At 41.8% G+C, this 26268-nt stretch overlaps 1 protein-coding gene across 3 annotated transcripts in view; it reads right to left on the bottom strand.

The window, feature by feature from the left end:
• RSRC1 (arginine and serine rich coiled-coil 1) overlaps positions 1–21814 on the bottom strand; it is a 321466-nt gene extending 299652 nt beyond the window's left edge. Inside the window, exons 1-3 of one of the 3 annotated variants that reach the window (XM_040428147.1) lie at positions 21731–21814; positions 17950–18138; positions 17249–17362 (exon numbers count right to left, since the gene is read on the bottom strand). In XM_040428147.1, coding sequence (XP_040284081.1) covers positions 17249–17362; positions 17950–18131 — 296 coding nt within the window. In that variant the 5' untranslated portion in view covers positions 18132–18138; positions 21731–21814. Of the gene's footprint in view, positions 1–17248; positions 17363–17949; positions 18139–21692 lie in introns of all 3 variants that reach the window. The other 2 variants (XM_040428149.1, XM_040428148.1) reach the window with 2 other exon arrangements.
• Positions 21815–26268: the final 4454 nt, after the last annotated feature.

Raw genomic sequence — 26268 nt, 5'->3', positions numbered from 1 at the left:
TTTTCACTCCAAAATCAAGTTTGGTCTTCTGTACTATGGCAGAAATTATGTGCTAATTTTATACTACCTCTAATCATTAACCAGTAAGGATATGGCATAAAGTTGCACGCAGAGCCACGTAGAAATAAGTAAATTGTGTTTTACGCTTTTCTGGATTGAACTGAGGGGAACGACAGCCAATTGGGGGGGGGGGGGTTATAGGGATGTCTATGATTTCTATGTTATATACATAGTCGCGATCGATATGTGATATACTTTTATATATTATACACTAATGTGATTAATAATAGGCTAAAATTAAAATAAAGATTAAAAAAAATTTAAAAAAGTTTATGGCCTAAATGAATACTCAAGGAAGCATTTTTTTTTTTGTCTTTTTCTATACTCTATCTTAAAGCAATCCCACAGACTTTGAATAGAGCAGCAGTGCGCACACTTGGCCTCTGCTCAATTCAAATGAAAGACACAGGACCCCTTCTCTCATTATCATGGGGGTCACAGCAGTCAAACCCCACCAATCAGACAACTACTACCAATCCTGTAGATAAATGATAAATTACAATAAAAAAAAAAATTCTCTGACCTGTTACAAAAGGTACATGATGTAAACTATAGCAAAGGTAATCTTCTTACCAGTGACTGTATTTGTGAGTTATAACCTCCTTTCTGATCCTCAGCTGTGTCATGAGACCAACACTCTGACTCTCCAAATAACACAGGATCTTATGTGTCGACAGGAAGCCAGTTTATGTATGTATTCCAATGGGAGCCTCAATGTCAGTCTCATAGGAATGAATAGAGAAGTAAAGGACTTCCTGTCCTGTTGGAGATCAGAGTGCTGGTCACATGACACAGCTAAGGATCAGAAGGGAGGGGATAGCTAACAAATACAGTCACTGGTAAGAAGATCGCCTACAAATTTACTACAATTTACATCATGTACCTTTCTAATGGGCCAGAGAATAAATATTTTAGTGGGACTGCTTCTTTAAAGGGAGTGTATAAATCAAAAAAACAATTACATTTGGTTTTTATAATTGATATTATTTTGTGAAATTTCTTGTGACTATTCTGGAAACTTTGAAGTACTAGGAGTAGTCACAATCGGCTGACGTACCCTGTTTTCTGTAGCTCACTTATCAGCTTTGCTATATTGACTGAGGCAAAATGAGGAGAGTCATCTCATTGTCAGTTTGGCGAGGTAATGACATTTTTGTTGTACTAATGGAGAATAGTAACACATAATGCAGGATAGTAACAGAGTATATGCAGGCATGGTCCTGGCCACTCCCTGGTTTCAAGGAAAGGGAGGAGAGAATGTACTTTGTCATTTATTGGATAATCTGTGATATTTCTCTGTCAACTGTCACATTTACTTCAGCTGCCATATTACAGAAACAAATAGTAAATGGAGATTGAATCGGCACTCAAAACATTGAGAGATGTGGGACCAAACTTATTTATTTAAACACAATAAAATAAATCGAGTGTATATACTGACATCAATAGCACAGTACCATCGATAAAATATCGATTATAAAAAAAATCGATTACAATAAAATCAATTAAAATCGGATCAGATAAAATACATACATAAAAATGAAATAAAATAAATGCAATATTCTTAATCGATTGTTACTCAATTTCTTCTAGAGACCTGAATATATCTCAATTAAAGTCCCAGTACAAGAAACCCATTTATATGGGTGAGTCCCAGTGGAAAATATCAAAGCTGTATCTTCAGTGCTTATATAACAGGCACAGTTTCACCTTTTCAGGCCTGCATAGTTAGTCAATACAACCAGCTTTCACAAATAGATATATGTTTTTAGTTTACTCACAACCTTTTGCGCTGATCGGGGGATTCTTTTTATGGGAGTTATTTCAGGTGGCGTGATATAATTTATAATTTCTGATATTGAATAGATATAATCAATCCCATCAGGTTTCATAGTGCCCTCTTTTTCTTGTTAAAGTTTATTTTAGTGATTTTGATATTGATGGCCAATCCTCTGGATAGGTCAATATCAGATTGCCGATCAAATGTATGAAAAGGTCAAAGTGATCCATGAGCGCTTAGGCCTCTTACTAGGCCATGTGACGTCACGTCCATTAGTCACATGGTCTAGGCCCAGCTCAGTCCCATTCATGTGATTGGTGCTGAGCTGGAATACCGAACACTGCCATTATCCAATAAACAGTGCTGTTCTTGGTAAGCTATGAAAAGGCTGCGGTGCTCACCAGGGCTCCAGGTAGCCCCACGGCTTTCTCAAACAGCTGATCAGCTCCTGGCACTCCTGCCGATTTAATATTGATGACCTATCCTGAGGATAGGCCATCAATATGAAAATTCTTGAAAACCCCTTTAACTGCTCACGGTTTATAGCTTGTGAAAGGGGTTGTCCAGTTTACGGAAGAAACCAGACAGGGCAGAGGAGGAAAGCTCCTGCTCCAGTTAGTTGTCTTACAGCCAGTCACAGGACAGTGTAAGACCTCCTGGGACACACACAGAATTTTTTTTTCAAAATTAATTGTATAAAACAAAATAATATCACTTATCAGCATATGCAAGTTTAAAAAACAAACAAACTGTGCTTCACTCTCCATTTACAAGGACATGCAATGGAGCACCATTAGAGGGGTTGTCCGGCCTAGGAGCCAACAACCCCAATGCTTGTAACATGTGCCCCATTAAAATAAAATAAAAAAAAAACACATTCACCTGTCTGTGTTCCTGCCGTGCTCACTGTGAAGTACTATTCAATCAAGTGTGACTGCTGAAGCCTGTGTTTGGCCGCAGCAGTCACAGGACCAAAGCACTTCCTGGTCTTATGGATACTAGAAGGCTTTTTTTTATGCTGCATCTGCAGGAACTAATAGGTGTCGGATCAGATCTTCTGAATCATCGTGCAACCATAAAACTTACTTGTAAGAGTGCAAACTCTTCAAGAAGAAGGATTAAAAGGGTTTTCCGACATTTTAATACTGATGAACTATCCTCTGGATAGGTCATCAGTATCTGATCGGTGGGGGTCCGACTCCCGGGACCCCTGCTGATCAGCTGTTTTGAGAAGGCTGCGGCATTCCTGTGAGCAACGCTGCCTTCTCACAGCTTGCCAGCGTCGCACATTGTATAGTGGCTGTGCTTGGTATTGCACTTAGCCCCATTCACTTGAATGGGGCTGAGCTGCTCCTAGGCCACATGAACGATGAACGCGAACCCACTTTAAAGATGAACTGTCGCCACAAAATGCAGTGCAATCTGCAGGTAGCAGGTTATAGAACAGGAGGAGCAGAGCAGATTATGGCTGTGCGTCATATAAAGAGAATACTAGTGAGCGCTTCCATTATGGAATCTCTCACTAGTATGCTTTAGGTGCCGGGAGTGGGGAGTGATGTGCTGCAAGTGCTTCCGGTACTCACCCTCCCTGGGGCCGGCGCTGCACTGTCCTGACCCCGTACAGCGTCAGGACATAGTTCACGCACTATGACCTGATGCTGCACACAGTCAGGTGACGACATGGGAGTGTGACTGATGCAGGAGATAGAGAAGAGCCATGGCGCAGGAGAGGTAAGAGAAGTTTTTTATTTTATTCTGATGTGAGGTCTGATGGGGGTTCTGGCAAGCAACTCTGACTGGGGGTCTCACATTGAGGGCTGACATGGAGAGCTCATGAGGTTCTGACATGGAGAGCTCATGAGGTTCTGACATGGAGAGCTCATGAGGTTCTGACATGGAGAGCTCATGAGGTTCTGACATGGAGGGCTCATGAGGTTCTGACGTGGAGGGCTCATGAGGTTCTGACATGGAGGGCTCATGAGGTTCTGACATGGAGGGCTCATGAGGTTCTGACATGGAGAGCTCATGAGGTTCTGACATGGAGAGCTCATGAGGTTCTGACATGGAGGGCTCATGAGGTTCTGACATGGAGAGCTCATGAGGTTCTGACATGGAGGGCTCATGAGGACTCCCCTGCATAACGGAAACAGAGTGGATCCGTTTTGCAGCCCATAGACTTCTATTATGACGGAATGAATAACGGAATGCCTCTAAAGGCATTCCGTTATGCATTCAGTCATAGAATTGCATTATGGTCCGTGGTAACAGAATCCATAACGCAATTCACCTTTTACCAACAAACGAATTGTGAATTTCAAAATATGAAATTCGTTCATCTCTATCAATCACGGATAACACCTCCCTATGAACAATAAAGTCAGATAATAGCAGAGATTTAAATGTATAAATTACAATTTTTATTGAATCTTTTACTACAAAACTATAGATCAATCTGCTAAGCTCTTTCTGGTCTATAAAATGCTGCCTGCAGACTGCACTGCATTTCATGTTGACAGGTTCTCTTTAAACTAACACATTGGCCTAAAAGTTGCTATAAGACCTCATGCACATTATCCGTATTTTTTGCGGATCGCAAAATACATACGGTCGTGTGCATGAGCCCTTATGAGCCACATCAGCTGTCCACCACACTGGCTTTAGGTGCTGTCATGAGTTGTCCTCAGTGGATGTTATAGAGCACAGCCATCCTCAGGGTGACTCCTGTGTATCCAGCTGTAACATTGTGGCTTTTGTTAAAGAGGACCTTTCACTAGAATAGAAAATCTAAACTAACTATACAGACATGGAGAGCGGCGCCCAGGAATCTCCCTGCACTTACTGTTATACCTGAGTTTTTTTTTCTCTCAGGCTATGAGCTGAGGGCTGCGATTGGCCAGCGCTACAGCCTGGGAGAAGGAGACGCCGGCAGGCTCAACTGGGTGAAGCCGAACATATGAACATACCGGAGGCTATACCGGGCGAACGGAGCGGCGCCCAGGTATAACAGTAAGTGCAGGGGGATCCCTGGGCGCCGCTCTCCATGTCTGTATAGTTAGTTTAGATTTTCTATTCTAGTGAAAGGTCCTCTTTAAGCCTGACACTAGACACTGTGTTCTGGATCAGGGGTTTGACTCCACTGGGTGTTTTGTTATAGTGGTGCAACACACAGTAGGCGCCACATACTTGCCCTATGTGGGTCAATACAAGTTAGAGGACTGTGTTCAGCTGACTGATATCCAAATCATAGGTGTATAGTGCCAGATCGGTGCTACACCCACAGTCTTAGTGAATCACACACCTCCTCCTTCTGACCGCAGAGAAAGCCTTAGGCTACTTTCACACCAGCGCTTCAGTGTCCGCCTGCGAGATCCGTTTCAAGGCTCTCACAAGCGGCCCCAAACGGATCAGTTTAGCCCCAATGCATTCGGAATGGATGCGGATCCGTTCAGAATGCATCACTTTGGCTCCATTCCGCTCTGGAGGCGGACACCAAAACGCTGCTACAATGTAAGTCAGGACGGATCCGTTTGACGTTGACACAATATGGTGCAATTGCAAACGGATCCGTCCCCCATTGACTTTCAATGTAAAGTCAGGACGGATCCGTCTGACTAACAATTAGACTTTTTTTTTACATAGAATGCAGACGGATCCGTTCTGAACGGATACCATTGTTTGCATTTATAGGTGCGGATCCGTCTGTGCAGATACCAGACGGATCCGCACCCAACGTAGGTGTGAACGTAGCCTTATACATATTACGTTTTTTAGGTCATACGCCCTTTTCAGATGATTAATAAAACTTAAAGGGTAGTTACCCAGAAAAGGCTAGATTCCTGGTTTAACACAGTTTTTCTTTTGGAAAGGAGACTAGCTTGCATGTCTATTCTCCAGAGAAGCATTATGTGAGGATGCAAGCACAGCAATAGATAAAACATTTTATTATGAAAAACACTGATTGAACAGTTTGAGGCTACCATCAAAAACTTAGTGGGAAAAAATTGATCTATGAAGCATAAGGAATTGTATATAAAATAGAGATACTAGATATGAACAAATAAATTCTATCAATTTGGTATTCATCCTGAATTTTCCAAAAAATGTTGGATTCTAACAAACCCATATTTTGCAATTCATATTAGGAGAAGAGATCGGCATGTGATAAACATGTGTAATTCACTCTCTTTCTGAAAGGTTTAAAAAACACAAGTGTTTCACAACTACAGCACAGCCTTTTAATTATTGGTCAGCCTCTTAAACAGGCTTGATAGCATAACTAGAATAATAGCTAAGCTAGCCTCAAATCTGCAAACGACTCTTCCAGGACAAATGCCCTTTATCAGATCAAAGCAGATGAGCTTTTGGAGTTGTGAGGCATTGGGGGTACCACTAGCTAGGTACTATTTCTATTATGGAGCCCGCTTAGCAAATGTGATGACTATTGTAGGCAATGCTTCTCTTGGTTTCCGGGGAAAATATCTGCAAATTAGTATGTCTAACATCAGCTTGCACCAGAAAGAATTACTTTATCTTTTTGTGAGAAAAGCTAATTTGCATAGCTTTGTTTTTGTTTTGTTTTTAAATATTCAAATGAGCTTTTCTGACAAAAAGTAGAATAAAGATAATTCTTTCTGATGCCAGCTGATGTTAGACATGCTAATTTGCATATATTTTTCCCAGAAACCAAGATGAGCATTGCCTAACCTACAACAGTCATCATATACATTAAATGGTCTCCATAATAGGAATAGTATCCACCCAGAGGTTCCCCAAGACTTCTGATCTGTTTTGCTCTGGTAAAGGGATTTAGAGCTAGCTGCAGATGTGAGACTGGCTTAGCTACTTTCCTAGTTTTGCTATGTAAGTCTGTTTAAAGGACACCTGTCACCATGAAAATGCAAAATGATCTGAAGGCAGCATGTTATAGTCCAGGAGGCGTTGAGTAGATGGATAAATATTTTTTGAGGGAAAAGATTCAGTATAACTTGAAATTTACTCATTTATATCTGAACTCATTGTAGGCTTTGAAGTCAAGGAGGTGGTCCTATCAGTGATTGACAGCCATCTCTGTATACACAGTCATAGAAGGAAGGCTGTCAATCACTGATCGGACCACCTCCTTGATGTCAAAGCCCAGAATAAGCAGAGACATAAATGAGTAAATTACAAGTTATACTGCATATTTTATCTTTTCTCAACTATATAACAATCTGCTAAGCTCCTTCTGTTCTATAACATGCTGTCTTCAGCTCAGACACTGTGTTCAAAATGACAGGTTCCCTTTAAAAACTGAGCAAAGACTAGAAGGATATGCTGTAGTTTTGAAATACTCAGCTTTTTTTATTCTTTCGGAAAGAAAGCTTAATTGCATATGTTTTCATGTGTGGATGTCTCTATATTTGACCGAAATGAATAGAAAAATATATGGATTTGTTAGAATTAGGCCTCCTGCACACGAACGTTCTTTTTTTTTCCTGTTTACGGTCCGTTTTTTGCGTTCCATATACGGAACCACTCATTTCAATGGGTCCACAAAAAAAAAAAAAAACGGAATGTACTTCGTATGCATTCCGTTTTTATATTTCCGTTCAAAGATAGTACATGTCCTATTATTGCCCGCAAATCACGTTCCGTGGCTCCATTCAAGTCAATGGGGCTGTAAAAAAAACGGAACGGATACAGAATGCATCCGTATCCATTCAGTTTTTGCGGAACCATCTATTGAAATTTTTATACCCAGCCCAATTTTTCTATGTAATTACTGTATACTGTATATGCCATGCTTTCAGTTTGCGATCCGCAAAAAAAAAAAAGGAAACCAAATGGAAAAATGGAACAGCAAAACACTGAAAAAGCCATACGGTCGTGTGCAGGGGGCCTTAAGGATGAGCAAATCCATTCTATCACTTCAGAATTCATTGAACATTTCCCCCATAATTTAGTTTCTAACAAATCCAAACTTTTTGGAATTCATTTCAGACAAAACAGAGAGAGACCACCAGACCGGGGGGGTGTACTCTTCAGGTGCTCTTTATCATTAGGGAGATCCATAAATATGCAAGATGAGCATTACATGCAAGGAAGAATATATATGCAAATTCACACATTCGGCTTGCATCAGATAAGATTAGTGTTCTTTTCTTTTTTGGAGGAAAGGGTAATTTGAATATCTTTCCCAGGAACCCAAATGTCTAAGGCCCCTTTCACACAAGTGAGTATTCCGTGCATGTGCAATGCCTAGCGAATTCACTTGTGCGTTATGTGAAAAATCGCAGCATGTTCTATATTCTGCGATTTTCAGGCAACGCCGGCCCCATAGAAGTGAACTGGGCTGCGTGAAAATCACGGATGGTTGCTAAGAGATGTTGTTTGTAAACATTCAGTGTTTTATCACGCGCATGCAAAACGCATAAAATCGCATTGCGATCGCAAACAAAACTGAATGGACTTGTTTGCGAAATCGCGCAGTTTTCACTGAACGCATCCGCAACGCATCTGGACCTAATCCGGACACGCTCTTCTGCAATGGGCCTAATACCAGCAGAATTAAGATATCCAAATTTGAATCTACTTTTCCAAGAAAGTGAGAGCAGTGTTTCTAGGATTTAGCACTGAATTGAACTTTTCAGAAAATTTTACAAATTGGACCCAAAACAAATTTGAAGACGTTTGCTCATCTCTAGTTAAAATCCAAATTATTTTACTTCTGTAGTGCACTGTATTGTGATTTTATCAACATCCTATTAATTCTGTAGCAGAGGCTAATAGGAGCAGTAAGATGGCAGGCCATGGGGCAGTCACTAGGTAACATGCTCATGGTCCCGTGTTTGCCATGATCGCAAACTGATAATTCTGGTTGCTGCAGGCAGGTGTCAGCTATGTAACACTGCTGCCACCCACTGTGTACGGAGCAGGCTCAGCTCCCGAGGCTGCTCCACACAATCCCTTGCAACCAATAACTTCCATGTACGTCATTGGTTGTTAAGGTGTTCATTTGAAACTTCCCAATTACTTCTTCCTGCTATAAGAGAGTTCCGATGTAGCAGATGTATTATTTTTTTTAACCGCAAATCAGCACAGTTTGCTAACCGATTGTGAATAGTTACACATTTTTGCAAGTGAACAGCAATTTCACCCACGCTACCAATCAAGCTAAAAACTGGCAACTGCTTGCATTAAAACTGCATGTCAGAGCAGTTTTTCGCTGGAAGTAAAACCGTTTGTCGGTGCAGTTTTTTTTTTTCCCGCCAGCATCACATCCACTATTTGGGCACTCACCCTATAAGGCTTCTGTTCCACGTCTTGTGAAAACAATTATATTGCAAAGGTTATTCCTGAAACGTGTGAAGACCGCTGTATACATACACACACCAGTTACTCAACACAAAGAAAAAGCTGTGATTTTTAAATTCTCATTAGTCCTTGCCGGGCCGATATAATTCTCCAACAGGAAAGTATTCTCCATAAGTAGCTAGCACTATTTCAAGTTAATATTAAAATTCCTATTTCTTTGAATGATATTCATACTCTGAGGCCATTTTTGCACATATTCAATATCATACAAGCTTGTATCTCCATTCCTTTCTTCATATCCTGTCACGGTATCAATCACTGCCTCCTGTCCAGTCAATCCAGTTTTGATTTATCAGCCAGCGTCTTTCTGGACTCCATAACTCGACCCAAACCATTTTAACGAGACAGTGACAAATAGCCCCCTGTATTACATCAACCTGTTCCACTTAGTAAACTAAGACATAGGAACGGTGACATCTCCACATAAAGCATTCCATTCCCCCGACTGATGTATATTAATGAGGAGATGCGATCTGAAATGCCTCTTCCACATCACCATCTAATATGATCGAATTAGGAAATGGGATGATTTATTAAATTTTGCAGAGCTGAAATACTCCTTTGTGTCGTTCCATGTGAGGTTTGGAGAAGAAGCTGTTCTTTTCAATTTCTCTGCAGAGGACATATAGGAGTTTCACAGACAAATTATTGTCTCAAGGAGGCAAAATGTTATTAGGCAAATGCTCAATAACTCCCCGCTAAATCATTTTTTTTAAAATCCTAATTTAATGTAAATCACGGTTCCTTTGCTGAAATTCAGTTTGCGTTATTATTAAGTCCCATTTGCATCATCTAGTCTCACTTCAGGATAGCTTTAAATGTATAAAACAAATAGGTAAAATATAGATAAACAAACTACTCGGGCCCGGGTGTTACACCCCAAATCAAGAAAGGGTTAATTGATCACAGGACTGTTCGTCTATTAAGTGGCCACATTACTATAATAAGCAGGATTATTATATTCTTCATACTACTGTTTAAACCAAATGTATCCGCTCGGGGTGAAACATTGTGTGCAGTCTATCTTGGCTTAGAGGGGCCACGTCACTGTACAGTACCACTGTAATCCAAAATTCCCAATACCTAGTTCTATTGGATGCATGTATAACAGTATGCTGCCATACATATTGTTTGCTATCTGCATGTTAGCTTTATGGATGTGCACCTGCGACTTTGGACGTGCAAGTCTAAATTTTCTTGCAGTATGTTTGGAAGGTAGCTCCCTCCTTTAGATTGAGCACTGCCCGCCTATCTGTCCAGGACTTCTGAGCAGAGTATAAATATAGCTGGTTCCTACACCGCCCTAAACAGTTTAGGCTTAGTTAGGCCCCAGGAGATCTGTTAGTGTTAGGTACCCATCTGCAGAAGCCACCTTGACGTTGGTAGATGGGTCAGAGATATAATGGGTAAATTCAGACTCCAGCACTCACTTTTTTTGTTGAAGTATCAAGTTCTCCATCTTTATTCAATAGTTGCACACAGACAATACAGGACTCAAAGTCTCTCTGGTGTAGGCTGTTGACGCGTTTCGAAAGAATCTTATTCGTAACAGTGGAGTGCATTTGGTGCTCTCAGGTTTAAATAGGAACTCAAGTGTGTTTAATTAGCGCTGTAGTTACTCCCACCCGTGACCGTGCACAGGGTGGAGAAAGAAAGTAGCATGGGGCAGTCAAGGTTACTCCCCTTTGCACAACACTTGCCTCAAATAGTTGTCACCTGGAGCATCAAAATCATTCCAATCGAATATCTGACATACAGAGAGCTACATAACATTTCTTTAAAAACAAACTTGTTTCAATACGTACAGATATCTCTTCTATCATATTGAAATTACATAGCATAAAAATAACAGATGCGGAAAGAAAAGAAAACTCTGCTGAAAAATCCGCTGCGTTTAGATAGGGATCCATTCACATTGTATATGCGTTACTTCTTAGTTTGTTCTTCAAAAATAATTGTTGAAGAACTTGTCAGATAATACTTGCGGGAAATTATATACATTGATATACTGCATACACAATGTAAACAAACAGAAAAGAGAACAGAAAGAAGGCATAAATATACCGATCCATACATCACCATAAGTAATTAATAAAAATGCATGATCTCCCTTCTTAAATTTAGGCCTTTTGGATATCTTGTCTCCAATTTAAATATCCAAAAGGCCTCTCTCAGATTGACTTGATGTTTTATGTCTCCTCCTCTGATAGAAGTTTTGACTTGTTCTATAGCATATGTTTTAAAAATGTAACAAATGTACATAGGGTACACCATAAGGAAATTTAAAAACCGGATTCTAGAACACCTCAATTATATAGACAATCCTTCCTATACCAACATATCAAATGCACCCAGACACTTCATTGAAAGACATAACCGTAGCCCCAAATATTTTAAAACATATGGTATAGAACAAGTCAAAACTTCTATCAGAGGAGGAGACATAAAACATCAAGTCAATCTGAGAGAGGCCTTTTGGATATTTAAATTGGAGACAAGATATCCAAAAGGCCTAAATTTAAGAAGGGAGATCATGCATTTTTATTAATTACTTATGGTGATGTATGGATCGGTATATTTATGCCTTCTTTCTGTTCTCTTTTCTGTTTGTTTACATTGTGTATGCAGTATATCAATGTATATAATTTCCCGCAAGTATTATCTGACAAGTTCTTCAACAATTATTTTTGAAGAACAAACTAAGAAGTAACGCATATACAATGTGAATGGATCCCTATCTAAACGCAGCGGATTTTTCAGCAGAGTTTTCTTTTCTTTCCGCATCTGTTATTTTTATGCTATGTAATTTCAATATGATAGAAGAGATATCTGTACGTATTGAAACAAGTTTGTTTTTAAAGAAATGTTATGTAGCTCTCTGTATGTCAGATATTCGATTGGAATGATTTTGATGCTCCAGGTGACAACTATTTGAGGCAAGTGTTGTGCAAAGGGGAGTAACCTTGACTGCCCCATGCTACTTTCTTTCTCCACCCTGTGCACGGTCACGGGTGGGAGTAACTACAGCGCTAATTAAACACACTTGAGTTCCTATTTAAACCTGAGAGCACCAAATGCACTCCACTGTTACGAATAAGATTCTTTCGAAACGCGTCAACAGCCTACACCAGAGAGACTTTGAGTCCTGTATTGTCTGTGTGCAACTATTGAATAAAGATGGAGAACTTGATACTTCAACAAAAAAAGTGAGTGCTGGAGTCTGAATTTACCCATTATATCTCTGTACCTGAACAAGGAGGTTGAAAAACCGCAGACATAGTGAGCTGGTATTCCACTTTACATATTCTAACCTTAGATGGGTCAGACACAGATTTGATCAAAAATGTGTGGAAAGATATTCCATTTTTCATGTATAGTAGGCACAGTACCACTGTAATCCAGAATAATCCCTAATCCCTAGCTCTATTGCTTGCATGTGTAATGGTGTGCTGCCATACATTTTTTTGTTTGCCGTCTGCATGCTAGCTTTATGGATGTGCACCTGTGACTTAATGGGGTAGTCTAAACTTTCTTGCGTTATAAAGGTAATGTCATTTTTTACATCAATCATGGCATAGCTCCTTTAACAATAGGACAAACAGTTCTTCTACACAGTAAAGCATTAGGCCTTGTTCACATGTCAGTGAACTATGGACGTATGCAGTCCGTGTTGTACACAGACAGCGCACAGATCCATTTAAATTTCATGTTTTTATTGAGACATCACAGGTTTTCTGCAGGCAAACCACAAAGACAGCAACTTCTTTGGTCCGATCTATCACACCTAGTCCGGTCTATACATTCCTTGAAAACCATTGACCATACACGGATGGCCACTGCGGAAATTCCCTTTTCAGCCTAGCAGTGCGCATGGAAACTCTGATCGCCTTCTCACAGACGTCGTCATAGACACGTACATGTGAATAAGGCCTTAGTCACGTTATTAAACTTAAAGAGGTTAATAGCAAATGGCCAGATGGAACACCAGCTGTAAAGCAGATTGCATGAACAGATTCCTATGTATAGAGCAGAGATCTGCAACCTTTGGCACTCCAGCTGTTGTGAAACTACAATTCCCAGCATGCTCCATTCATTTATATGGGAGTTCTGAGAAGAGAAGAGCAAGTATGCATGCTGGGAGTTGTAGTTTTACAACAGCTGGAGTGCCAGAGGTTGCCTACCCCTGGTATAGAGTATCACTGTCTCATGACAGCGGCACATTAAAGGGGTTGTCTAACCTCAGACATTGGGGGCATATTGCTAGGAATGAATGGAGGGCTGCTGCGCATGCGCGACCTCCTTTACTTTGTGGGCTCCGTTGTAAAGAAAAGGTGCGGGTCCCAGAGGTAGGACCCCTACCTATCAGACATTGAGGGCATATCCTAATGATATGCCCCCAATGTCTGAGGGGTGAGACAACCCCTTTAAGTATCTTTGGATGGGCCAACTGACCCGAGATGTGCGTTTGGTAATTCCAGGATATTACAACTCCAATTCCAAAAACTTGGGACACTGTAAACTGTAAATCAATGTAAGATTTTAAAATCTCAGACCCATATTTTATTCACAGTAGATCATACAACACATATCAGATGTTGAAAATTAGACATTTTACCATTTCATGAAAGAAATTAACTCTTAAATCTTGATGGCAACAACGCATCTCAAAGAAGTTGTGAACGGGCCATGTCTACCATTGTGTAGCATCCCCTATTTTATCAACAGTATGTAAATATCTGCAACCCTCACTGTTGCAGCTAGTCAACATAGCTCTCTCAGATCAGGCCAGGCAGCCGCTCCATCCATTTACTACACGTGTATAGTGTGACATGTCGCCGTATATAAGGTCATTGTATAATATTGCTGAGGAGGCTCTGACAAAAAAAAAAAATCTTTCAGTCCTTCTCCTGGGTGGGACCCTTCTGAGTTTGGGTCTCGTAGCACCAACTTCCCCTGTGTACACTAGAGCTATACCCCGATTAGAACCACTTATTTTTCCAGCCTTTTGTTACCCCGTCCCAACTTTTTTGAGATGCGTTGCTGCCATCAACTCCTAAATGAGTTAATTTTTTTCATGAAATGGTAAAATGTCTCACTTTCAACATCTGATATGTGCTCTATATTGAGTTTGTGTTTAAATATTACAAAGCACCCCACAGGGGCGTCGCTAGGTTAAAACATTCGGGGCCTGGGCCCCGGATGTTTTGTCCCATGCCCCGAATGTCCTGCCTGCCTGCTAGATACAACTGTATTGCCGTACATAGAACAGCAATACAATTGAATCTAATACACTGGGAAGAGCTGAAGGACCTGTGGTGACATCACAGGTCATGTGATCAGCAAACCAGGCTGTGATATGATGACCTGGATGATGTCACCATCATGTGACCAGTGCAGGATTGGACCAGAGTGAAGAGGAGAAGGAGCCTAATGGTGATGTCTGTACATGAGAAAAGGTAAGTGAAGGGAGAGGCAGAGCAATGCTGGGAGTTGTAGTTATTTAACTGGGATGTATGTTAGGGCTGAAGGGAGGGATGTTATTGACTTGGAACGGTGTACTTGAGGTGGTTGGGGGAGGGAGTGATGTTATTTACATAGGACTGTATGTTGAAAGTGGATGGTGGGGGGGGGAAATGATGTTTATGTACATGGGACTTAATGTTTAGGCTACGTTCACACTTGGGTTTGGGGATCCGCTTGTGAGATCCGTTTCAAGGCTCTCACAAGCAGCCCCAAATGCATCAGTTTAACCCCAATGCATTCTGAATGGATGCGGATCCATTTAGAATGCATTCGTTCGGCTCCGTACGCCCCCCCCACCCGTTCCGTTTTGGAGGCGGACCCCAAAATGCTGCAAGCATGTGTCCGCATCGCCTTGCGGAGCCAAACGGATCCGTCCTGACTTACAATGTAAGTCAATGGGGACGGATCCCTTTGCATTGACACAAAATGGTGCAATTGTAAACGGATCCGTCCCCCATTGACTTTCAATGCGAGTCAGGACGGATCAGTATTTGGACTTAGAAATTCAAACGAATCGGTCCTGAACAGATGCATTCGTTTATATTATCGGTGCGGATCCGTCCTGTACAAGTACAGGACAGATCCGCACAAACGCAAGTGTGAAAGTAGCCTTAGGAGGTGATGTTTACATGGGATTGTGCGTTGGAGGCGGCTGGGGAGGAGGTGATGTTATTTACATGGGACTGTATGGTGGAGGGAGGATTATAACTGCAGGGGGCACTGCAGATCCAGGGGACATTATAGGTGGTCTTATTACTACTGGGGGCTCTATAGGAGGGTCTTATAGATCCGCCTTATTTCTACTAAGCACACTATGGGGGCCCTATTACTACTGAGGGGTCTGTAGGGAGCTTTATTACCGCCGGGGGAACAATAGGGGGCCTTATTTCTACTGGGGACTCTGAGGGTATTATTAATATGGGAGGGCTCTTCTAATAATGGGTGCATTGTTGAGGAGCATTATCACGGTTGGGGCAGTGTTACTAATGAGGGCATTCTAGAAGGGAATTACTATTGGTGGGACGATGAGGAGCACTATTACTATGGGGGGCAGTAATGTTTCTTCAGGATAGTATTTGGGGGTATTGGGGGGGGCAGGGGCGTAACTAAAGGCTCATGGGCCCCGGTGCAAGAGTTCAGCTTGGGCCCCCCTTCCCTCAGTGCTTTGTGTGTCTTATGCGGCACAAGTGTCTTTGGGCCCCTTAGCGACTGCTACCTCTGCACCCGCTATAGCTACACCCCTGGGGGAAGGGGGGGGGGGGGGGCACAGCAAGCAGCAGGATAACACTGTGGGGACTCCGGTTGGGGGATAATGATAGAATGTGAGGAAGCTAAGATGTCTGTGTGTCACACTCTGCAGAGACGAGGCGGCTGAGAGAAGTTGTCCAGACCGAGTGGAGAAGATGATGATGAGAGAGAAGATCTACAGAGAAGAGGATGACAGAGAGGAGACGTCACCTGGAGGCCCTGGATGTGACAGGTAAGTGCTGCTGAATAGCAAGTACAGCAAAGTGCGGAGGGAGGGCAACATATTTATTGGGGCTTGTGCCCCGGATCTTTTGAGACCCTAGCAACGCCCCTGGCACCCCAACTATTTTGGAATTGCGGTTCTAAAAAGGACGGTCAGTTCTTTAAAATAAATAAATAAATTAAAAAAAATCACCAACACATAACAATTCACTTACAAATATAATGTCCATTCTACCACTGGCTGCCAAAGAGCCTCTATATTAGAGCCTGTAAACAGAAATGCCTATGTTACACCTTGTCCTTCAGCTAAGGCCGAATGCACACGGCCGTGAGCGGTCCGTGGTATCCCGGCCTGGCATCCTGCTGACAGCAGGAGCGCACTGCATCATTGGTTGCTATGACGCCATGCGCTTCATGCTGCCACTGCAGTACAGTAATACACTCGTATGATCTATACGAGTGTATTACTGTAGTGCGGCGGCATGAAACGCACGGCGTCATAGTAACCAATGACACCGCATGCGCTCCTGCTGTAAGCAGGATGCCAGGCCGGGATACCACGGACCGCTCACGGCCGTGTGCATTCGGCCTAATCCTGTAAACCAGTGTTTGTCTCTTCCCATCTGCTGAGCCAATAATAATACATTCACATAATTGCATCATCTTGTGAGGTTTATGGAGGTTTACCCACTGACCGCATTGCCTCAACCTCATTAGTGTTCATTTGTGCTTTTGGTGGTATATTTAGAGTTGATACTCTACAAAAAAAATACACACTTATTTTTTCCATGTGTTACAAATTAAAATTTTATAAAACTTGACCATACACGTAGGGATCTTACTTTTATGGCATATCCAGTGGACATGGTAGAAGAGTTTATTTTTGGCATCACAAAGACAACTTGTCTTTTAATGCAAGCAAACCTGAAGCTCTCTATAATTAATATAGGATTCTCCAGTGTGAGACACATCGTCGTTTTAATATTTCATTTTCTACTACCCAGTGTGAGACACATCATTGTTTAGGTAAAATACCATGAAATAAGCATAAGAAGAATATACCTTGACGCTCTGGACCTGTGGGCTTTACGTGACTTTACTCGGTCTCGGGTTCTGCTGGAGCTACGTTTTCTTCTTGAACTGTAAGACGACTCACTGCTAGAACGGTGCCTGCGTCTAGAAATATGAACAAAATGGAACTAAGCAAATATTATCAAGCATAACCCTTTGTAAAAACATACACTACACAAGGATGAAACACTGTTAGGCTATGTTTTTAAACAATGGGAGTCCATGCACAAAGTAGTGGTAGCTAGAACATGTTATACCCTATCCACAGAAAAGATGATAACTGGGGAACCACCAATCACAAAAACAGGGGTCCTGTGCCCCCATATGATTGGCGTGGCAGGTCGAGCATTCATACTACGGATCTATTTATCTCTGTGGGACTAATAGCAGTCCCACAGACGTCAAATGGAGAAATGATGCTATTGCTCGACCATTACCCATTGAAATAGCGGATGGGACATGGGAACCCTGTTGTCCTGACTGGCATATTCGTCTAGACAACTTCCCAGTGTGTGCACCAAATTTATGTGAACAGGGGATGGAGCTGGGATGATTGAAGATTGGATATCATTGTCTACTTTTTTTTTTTTTTAACAGTTATCCAGTTCATATAATCTACTTTACGGACATTGGTTCATAAAGTATATTAACAAATTCTTATGCAAAGATAATATTATAATGCAATAACTAACCTTTTATCGTAAGAGTGTGAACTGGAGTAAGCTTCTCGTGAGCGAGATCTGGATCTCCTTCCTGATTTCTTATGACTACGCATTCTTCCATCTGAAGAGCTACTGGAAGAGGAGCGTTTACGATGCTTCTTCTTTTTGCGGGTCCTAGTATCCTCCTCTGAATCAGAGGAATGTCGTCCCATTATGGAGCTTCAGGGAAGGAAAAAAAGAAAGAATTATTTCTGGTTAACCACAAAAGTTCACAGTTTTGCACATACAATTGTATGAATGTAACACAACATCTGTATACAGATACATCTGTAATGTACTTTTCTCACACAAGAGACTCAAAGCGCAGTGATGGTTGTGGCGCATGGGAGTCAATGGCTGCCATAACTGCCCTGATCCCAGTACCCACTAAGAAGACAATCTACCTCTTAAGGTGGTTTTGGGAGTGTGGGAGGAAACTTAAGTACGCAGACGAAACCCCCCAAACACATGAAAAAACATATAAACCCCATGCAGATGTTGTCCTAACTACTGAGCCACTGTGCTGCCATACAAATACAGTGAGCTGTTTAATGTATAGTGTTGTAAATGGCCGCTGCGCTTATTAAGGGATGCACCTATATAATCAATATCTGATATGAAACGACAAACAGTCACCCAGTTTCTAACCCTATTACTAACAGCCGCCACCAGTAAAAAAACTTTATGTAAAAGGACAGAAGGAAGGGGGATCAACTGCAAGCTTGAAGATATAATCCAGGCTTATATAAGAAAATAATCACTGAATGAAGTTACAGAACTTCCTAATACATGATTCATTTCAGTTCTTCTCCCCTTTAAAATGTTTCTGTTTGCTGACGGTGAAGGGCTTCCACATCCATGCAGCAAAAGATAGGTCTGCGTACCCCGTACACACAGCCGGTAAGCTTGATTTGCTGACTGCAAAACATTTACGGCCATGTCAAAGCCCCCTTACATTCAGAGGCTGCAAACTCATTCACAGATCTTCCTTCTCTCATCTGAGAAAACGTATTTTCATCTTCCACATCTATGACAGATCGGGAAGTGGAGTGCAGTTCAGATACATTTTTGGGACTTTCAGTAGGATAAATAAGACCAAAAACCAACATACTCCATAGGAAAACCCAGAAACAGCTGGATTTCTGAAACGGATTTAGTAGGTGCTGACATCGGTCTGTCACAGAATACTGCTAAATTGTCTAAAATGACAGACAAGTGTCAATTTACTCCAAAATGACGACAACACCAGTTTGATATCAAGGCCAATGTACTCTGCTTACAAAGGCAGGGATATTTGGCTTGTGGGTGAAATTTTAGGATGAACCTAAAAAGCATTCTAACCTTTACAGGTGAACTTAATGTGACCTTCTCTAACCTTTTGAATGCACACGTCCAACTGCTCAATGTTTCAGTACTTTTTTCACAACTTGCTGTTCTCTAACAAGAAGCTCAACGGCAAAAATTCACAACAGATGTTTGATCCATGAGTTGCCCAATAAATTTCCTGGTTCAATTAGAATTGTTATGTAAACAGTCCTCCTCATCATGCTATTCACATTTGACATCATGAGACTAAGATGACACCTAACAATTGATCAACAGCACCTTGCCATTGCGAGGCTTCAAGAAGGATGTTCTCAGATGGAATTGGCCACTGAGCTTAGAGTGTCACAGAGTGTCATCAGCAGGTTGCAACAGAGAGACTGGAAGAGTCACAGAAAGGCATAGAAGTAGACGTCCTTCGGCCACATCCCACACTGATGACCACTTTATTGTGAACAATGCCCTGCAGAACCAGATGATGAATGTCACACAACTGCAGGCACATTTAAGGGAGGTGAGAGGCACCCAAGTGTCACGTCAGACCATTCAAAACTGTTTACATCAACATGGTCTGCATGCTAGACGACCTGCATGGGTACCTGACCACAGGCGTCATCACCTTGCATGGGGCGTGTGGAATCTAAGCTGGAACGAGGGACCAGTGGGCCTCAGTGCTGTCAATTCACGCTAAGTAGAAATGATGGCCGCCAACGATGTTGGAGAGATCAAGGAGAGCGCTATGCATCAGCCACTGTTGTCACCAGACGAGCCTTTGGTGGTGGTGTTAGGCTGGGTTCACACCTGAGCGTTTTACAGCGCGTTCCTACGCGCTGTAAAACGCTCAACAGGCAAAAACCAATGTTTCCCTATGGACATGGTTCTCACCTGAGCGTTTTACAGCGCGTACGAATGCGCTGTAAAATGCCCTACGCCCCAAGAAGTACAGGAGCTTCTTTGGGGCGTATTGTCGCGCGTATTGTGGCAGTTTTTCATTGGATGCCTCTGTGGTTAATCACACAAACGCGCGTTTCCAAAATACAAAAACGCCCCAAAATACGCCTCAAAAACGCCCGATAAAAACGACTGTAAAAAGCGCTTATCAAATACGCTCAGGTGTGAACCCAGCCTTACAGTGTTGGCAGGTGTGTCTAGTCAATACAGACCTGCCCTACACTTTGTGAACAGTGGTACAGTGACAAGCCCATACTGCTTGAAATACATCATTAATCCAGTCATTGTGCCTCTGCATGAACAACACAGGACTAATTACATCTTCATGGACGACAATGCGCCAGCTCATCGAGGCTGCATCATTAGGGAATGCGGGTGACGCTAGGGAGGCTCGGCTCTGCCTGCCATTGGCTGTTCCTCCCGACATCGAATGTTTTCATCCATGTACGGGGAGAAGCAGCAGCGGCGGTGCGGGGACCAGGAGCGGCGCAGGGAGCGGGGTAAGTATATTACCTGTGAAGGGCCCGGCACATGGGGGGGCTGTTTGAGAAATTCTCTATGGGGACGAAATGGATGCGGACAGCGCACAGTGTGCTGTCTGCAGCCGCAATTGCGGATCGCGGCCCCGATCTTGGGTCCGCAGCTCCGCAAAAAGATAGAGCATGTCCTATTCTTGTCCGCAGCTTGCGGACAAGAATAGGCATTTCAATGGGGGCGACGGGCTGGTGTGTTGCGGACCCGCAATTTGCGGGTCCGCAACACACCACGGACGTGTGAATGCAGCCTTAAGCTAGACTCACCTCTGCAGCACTTCTCAGTTTCGGTGTAAAAACAGGAAAATAAAAAATAAAAAATTAAGAAAAGCACAGGATGTAGTATATGACGGAACCAACGGTGGTGGACGGACTCCATTGGGATGGAGTATATGTTAGAACAAACCGTGTCAGATGGACACCACCGATTATAATGGGGTCCTTCCAGTTTCTGTGGTTCTGCTGATCTGTAACAGTCAGTTTTTTTTTTCTTTTTTTGGACCGAAACTTTTGAGGTACCATATCAGCAATGTCGACACAGAAAACTCCAGTTTTACAGCGTATACAGGAAACTAGAAAGCCTGACGGGAATATATAAAGTGGGATTCGGCATGAAGGTCCAGTAGTGCTGGAATAGGGGCATGGGCTGATCTCCCCATTATGTGCCGTGGTGGGGTACACCGCCATCCCTCAGACTGGTGGAGCGCTCAGCCAGTACACCAGGCTCATAATGAAGCTGCCATGATGTTAGTGTGCAGTATGGCACTGCCCTCACCCATACCATAAAGGCCTGAGAAGATCACACTGCAGCCTTCACAATGCCAACCAATATAACTACACAGGTTAGGCCCAGCCACAACGCCAACGCCAGGAGCCAAACTGCAGCTTCTGCCCCCCACTCACTGCTGCAGTCTCCTCCGTGATTACCTGCAATGAACACACGGCAGCACACCGGACTCACCTACCGGAAACAGCGGCTATCGGTGCTCCTGTTATTGCCTGTACCACGCTGTACACAAATATCCAGACCTGAGCAATCGAGCTGAATCACGCAGGCGCGGGTAAACGAAAGCGGAACAATCGATGAGCGGCATTCTCGTGGTGAACCAGAGCCAGGTCGCTTAGCAGATCACAGCAGCTCAGTACCAGTGATATAATACCGTGTGATACGGTATCGCTGCGTTATTTCCGGGGGATTCTACACTGCAGCGTTATTATGTGCTGCCCACTATTGTCCTCTGCTTTATATAGTGTTCTCATCCCAGGTTTACATTATACGTGTGCTGTGCTGGTCACCTGTGTACACTCTGCCTGCAGAATATACAATATATCTGCAATGCTTACTGATTATATTGTCTATGCTGTATTCTAAAAATATACTGTTACTCTACCTATTATCTATCATCTATCTGTCTCATATCAATCTACATGTCTATCATCTATCTATGTCATATCTATCATCTATCCATGTGGCATCTGTCTACATTGTATCTAATATCTACCTCTATGTATATAACTATATATATATATATATATATATATATATATATATACACACACACACACACCTATTTATCATCTATCCATGTTGCATCTGTCTACATTATATCTAATATCTACCTCTATGTATATAACTATATATATATATATATATACAGACACACACCTATCTATCATCTCTCTCATATCTATATATCTAACTATCCATCTAGCATGTATGTATCTATCCATTTACCTAGCCATTTATCTATCTATCTAGCTCAGTGATGGCGAACCTATGGCACGGGTGCCAGAGGCGGCACTCAGAGCCCTCTCTGTGGGCACTTGCACCCTGGAAAAGTCTATGCCTTATGCCTCCTGCACACAAACGTGTGCACCCCGTGGCCGTGCTGCGGGCCGCAATGCATGAACACCGACCATGGGGCAGCCGCAGTGGATCGCGGACCCATTCACCTTAATGGGTCCACGATCTGCAAAAAGATAGGACATGTTCTATCTTTTTTCGGAACGGAAGTACGGGATGAAACCCCATGGAAGCACTCCGTAGGGTTCCGTTCCGTGCTTCCGTTCCGCACCATTCCGCATCTCCGGATTTGCGGACCCATTAAAGTGAATGGGTCCGCATCCGTGATGCAGTATGCACACGGAACGGTGCCCATGTATTGCGGGTCCGCAATATGGCAACGGGACACCTACAGTCATGTGCAGGAGGCCTTATACTTTTCCTGCCATTCATCAGCGCAGGCGCACTATAAACAGCACAGGCAAGCGCACTGAGTGTAAACAGGCTTTTATAGCGAAAAGTACATGGAAGATATACTATACTGGACTGTAGTATTCAGGGGAAATTCCCATGTTGGCACTTTGTGATAAATATGTGGGTTTTGGGGTGCAGTTTGGGCACTCAGTCTCTAAAAGGTTCGCCATCACTGATCTAGCTATTTATCATATCTATCTTTCATATCATATCTACCTTTTTATTTCTATGTATTTATCTACCTATCTATCTATATCATATCTATAGTATCTATATCATATCTATAGTATCTATATCATATCTATAGTATCTATCTATATCATCTATAGTATGTATGTATCTATCTATCATATCTAGCTTTCTACATCATATCTATCTAATATCTACCTTTTTATTTCTATGTATTTATCTACCTATCTATCTATATCATATCTATAGTATCTATATCATATCTATAGTATCTATATCATATCTATAGTATATATCTATATCATCTATAGTATGTATGTATCTATCTATCATATCTAGCTTTCTACATCATATCTATCTAATATCTACCTTTTTATTTCTATGTATTTATCTATCTATATCATATCTATTGTATCTATATCATATCTATAGTATCTATATCATATCTATAGTATCTATCTATATCATATATATAGTATCTATCTATCTATAGTATCTACCTGTCTATCGATCTATCTATCCACACATATTATCCTGTCTTCTGATGCTCTGTCCCTTCATGCACTTACGATATCTATACTACTTTTATTTGCATAGTTGTTTTTAGGTAGTAATTTGGTACTTTTGGAAATCAGTCCTTAAATCCATTCATTCCAGAAATCTGTTAGAATGTCCTATGTGCAGGGAGCAGGCTGTCCTCATACTCTGTATAGTTCTACACGTATATGATAATATTGTCATTATTATCTGTGATCAATTGTGATAGATCTTAATAGGTAGAAAACTATGAATAAATGATGTTTATTCTCTTTGTGTAATAACTGCCTCCTGCCACATCTATTATTCTACATGATCTCAGAGTCCACCTGTAATAGTTAATCCACCCCAATCATACTTTATAAAGGTGAGTAGTGTATAGAAAAGTACATCCTCATCCTCTCCAGGAACACATTCTATTTCAGAAGTAAAAGACATTTCGGTTACAATTTAGATGTGAAACCAAAGATCATCTACAAAATGTAATCAATAGCTAAATCAATAATAAACTGAGGTCTTGTAGGCTAATCCCTAGAACACAAGACCACGAGCCTAATAAAGATCATTAGAAGCGACACCCTGGTCATTATTCTGAGTCACCATGATGCATGTATATTTCTATTGTTCATTATTATATGGTATGGTCATTAGGAATTATAAGGCTTTATACTATTCATTGCTAGATGACCTTGTGATGATTCATTATAATGTTAATTCTGCTTACCATGATCTATAAATGTGTGTGATTCATTGTTGTTTAATATTTGGATTTTTAATTATTATATTCATAGGATTCATATAGGAATTTATTTTCTAAAGTTGAATAAAATGTGAACTGTAATTTTAGTAAAAAATAAATTAATTACAAAGTTACATGTGTGAAGTTACTTCATGTGTTTTTTTTGTATGATTGATGATAATAAGTTGGTGACTTCCCTTAATGTTCTCTGTGGACGGACTTCACAGTAGTTGAGGAGGAAGGAGGTGAATGATGTCTCTGTCATTACCCCCACCACCATGACATACACCCCTCGGCTAGACTCGGCTGTGCTCGGACAAATTCGGTCCTCACAACTTAGTCCTAATCCAGATATATTATATATATATATATATATATATATATATATATATATATATATATATATATATAGCTATTAGCGTTATACAGAAACATATCTGTACATTTTTCCACCTAAAACTACACTTTTAATATTTAGCATGGAGATACCTTAAAAATAATCTATATAAGAATGAAATTATTATAGTTCATTTTTTAAATATATATAAATCAGATTTAATCATTTTATTAAAGCGGTTCCTATGAATAATATAGGCAGTCATTAGTTTCCCAATATGTTAATGACTAGGAGACAAGTAGCAGGCTGAAGTTCTGGTGGTGTTCCTACACATAAATACTCTTCTGTGGTTTGTTACATTTGGAGGGGTCAGAAGGGGAGGAATCAATCCATGCTGCTGGAGTTATAGACAATTAATAATAGATGTGTAATGAGCTGATGGCTCCTTCCATCCACATGACTGGATGGAGCTCATGTATTCGTTGTGCCTCATATTGGAGATGAAGCCTCACATATCCTGCATTAATAGTGTCATGTGTCACTACACTAATAGCAGCCGTGATTACACCAGCAAGGTCCCTCTGCTGTCACCCTGCAAACAGGAATTCGTTTCATCAGGACACATGGTATAGACATGTACGTTTTCTTATCAAAGTCAACCCGGAAATAAATCAGAATGCTAAAAACAAAAATAAATAAACAAATAAAAATAAATAATACCAATCATTTAAAGGAAGGTGACTGGTTTCTCATTCAGCTCTGCTACACATGATATTGCTTTATGTAAATATTATGATGGGATTATGAACTTCAGCCTTCTGTCTTATGATAGCAGATCTTTAATATTTAATTGGTGACAAATGAAATCTTGTGGTAAGCACGAGCTCTGCTGGTGGCAATGAAAAGTCCTGTCCCTGGCCACCAGGGTCATTGGCCTTTGCCCCCATATGTGACATTTAAGCTATGCAGTGCTGGAGGAGACCCTGGGAAATTGTGTAAAATCATGAATTCTGCCATGGAGACTGGAGGTGCCCCTATAGGGGTTGAATGAAGCAGGGGGCTCCAGGTTGTGATGGGTTGCCCTGGTAGATGCCAGTCTGCCTGCGTCCCCTCCCATAGCTGGCCCAGCCCACCCATCTCCCCTGAGTGTTCTTCAGTCAGGACCCAGGGCAGGGGCTGTCAGTGAATTAAAGGGGCTCTTGGTGTGGCTGAGTGGCCAATAGCAGCCCGGGCAGCAGTGCTGCTAGTGTGCAGGATGCTGGGGGACGCAGGGGTCCCGCACTAGGAAGCTGCAGGGGAGTCAGGGGGATCTCCTACTTATTACAAGGGGAGGACAAGGGGCAGGCGCTCCAAAGTATAAATAGTCCGACTTCAATAGCCCGTCCCTGTGTGATGTGTGTGGAGTGCTGAGCACTGACTGGGGGGCTCCCAATATCTCATCATC

The sequence above is a fragment of the Bufo bufo genome, chromosome 4, assembly GCF_905171765.1.
Source record: "Bufo bufo chromosome 4, aBufBuf1.1, whole genome shotgun sequence".
In the NCBI taxonomy this organism is placed as follows: Eukaryota; Metazoa; Chordata; class Amphibia; order Anura; family Bufonidae; genus Bufo; species Bufo bufo.
Note: the sequence above shows the minus strand (reverse complement) of the source record. Positions and strands in the feature narration are given on the sequence as shown.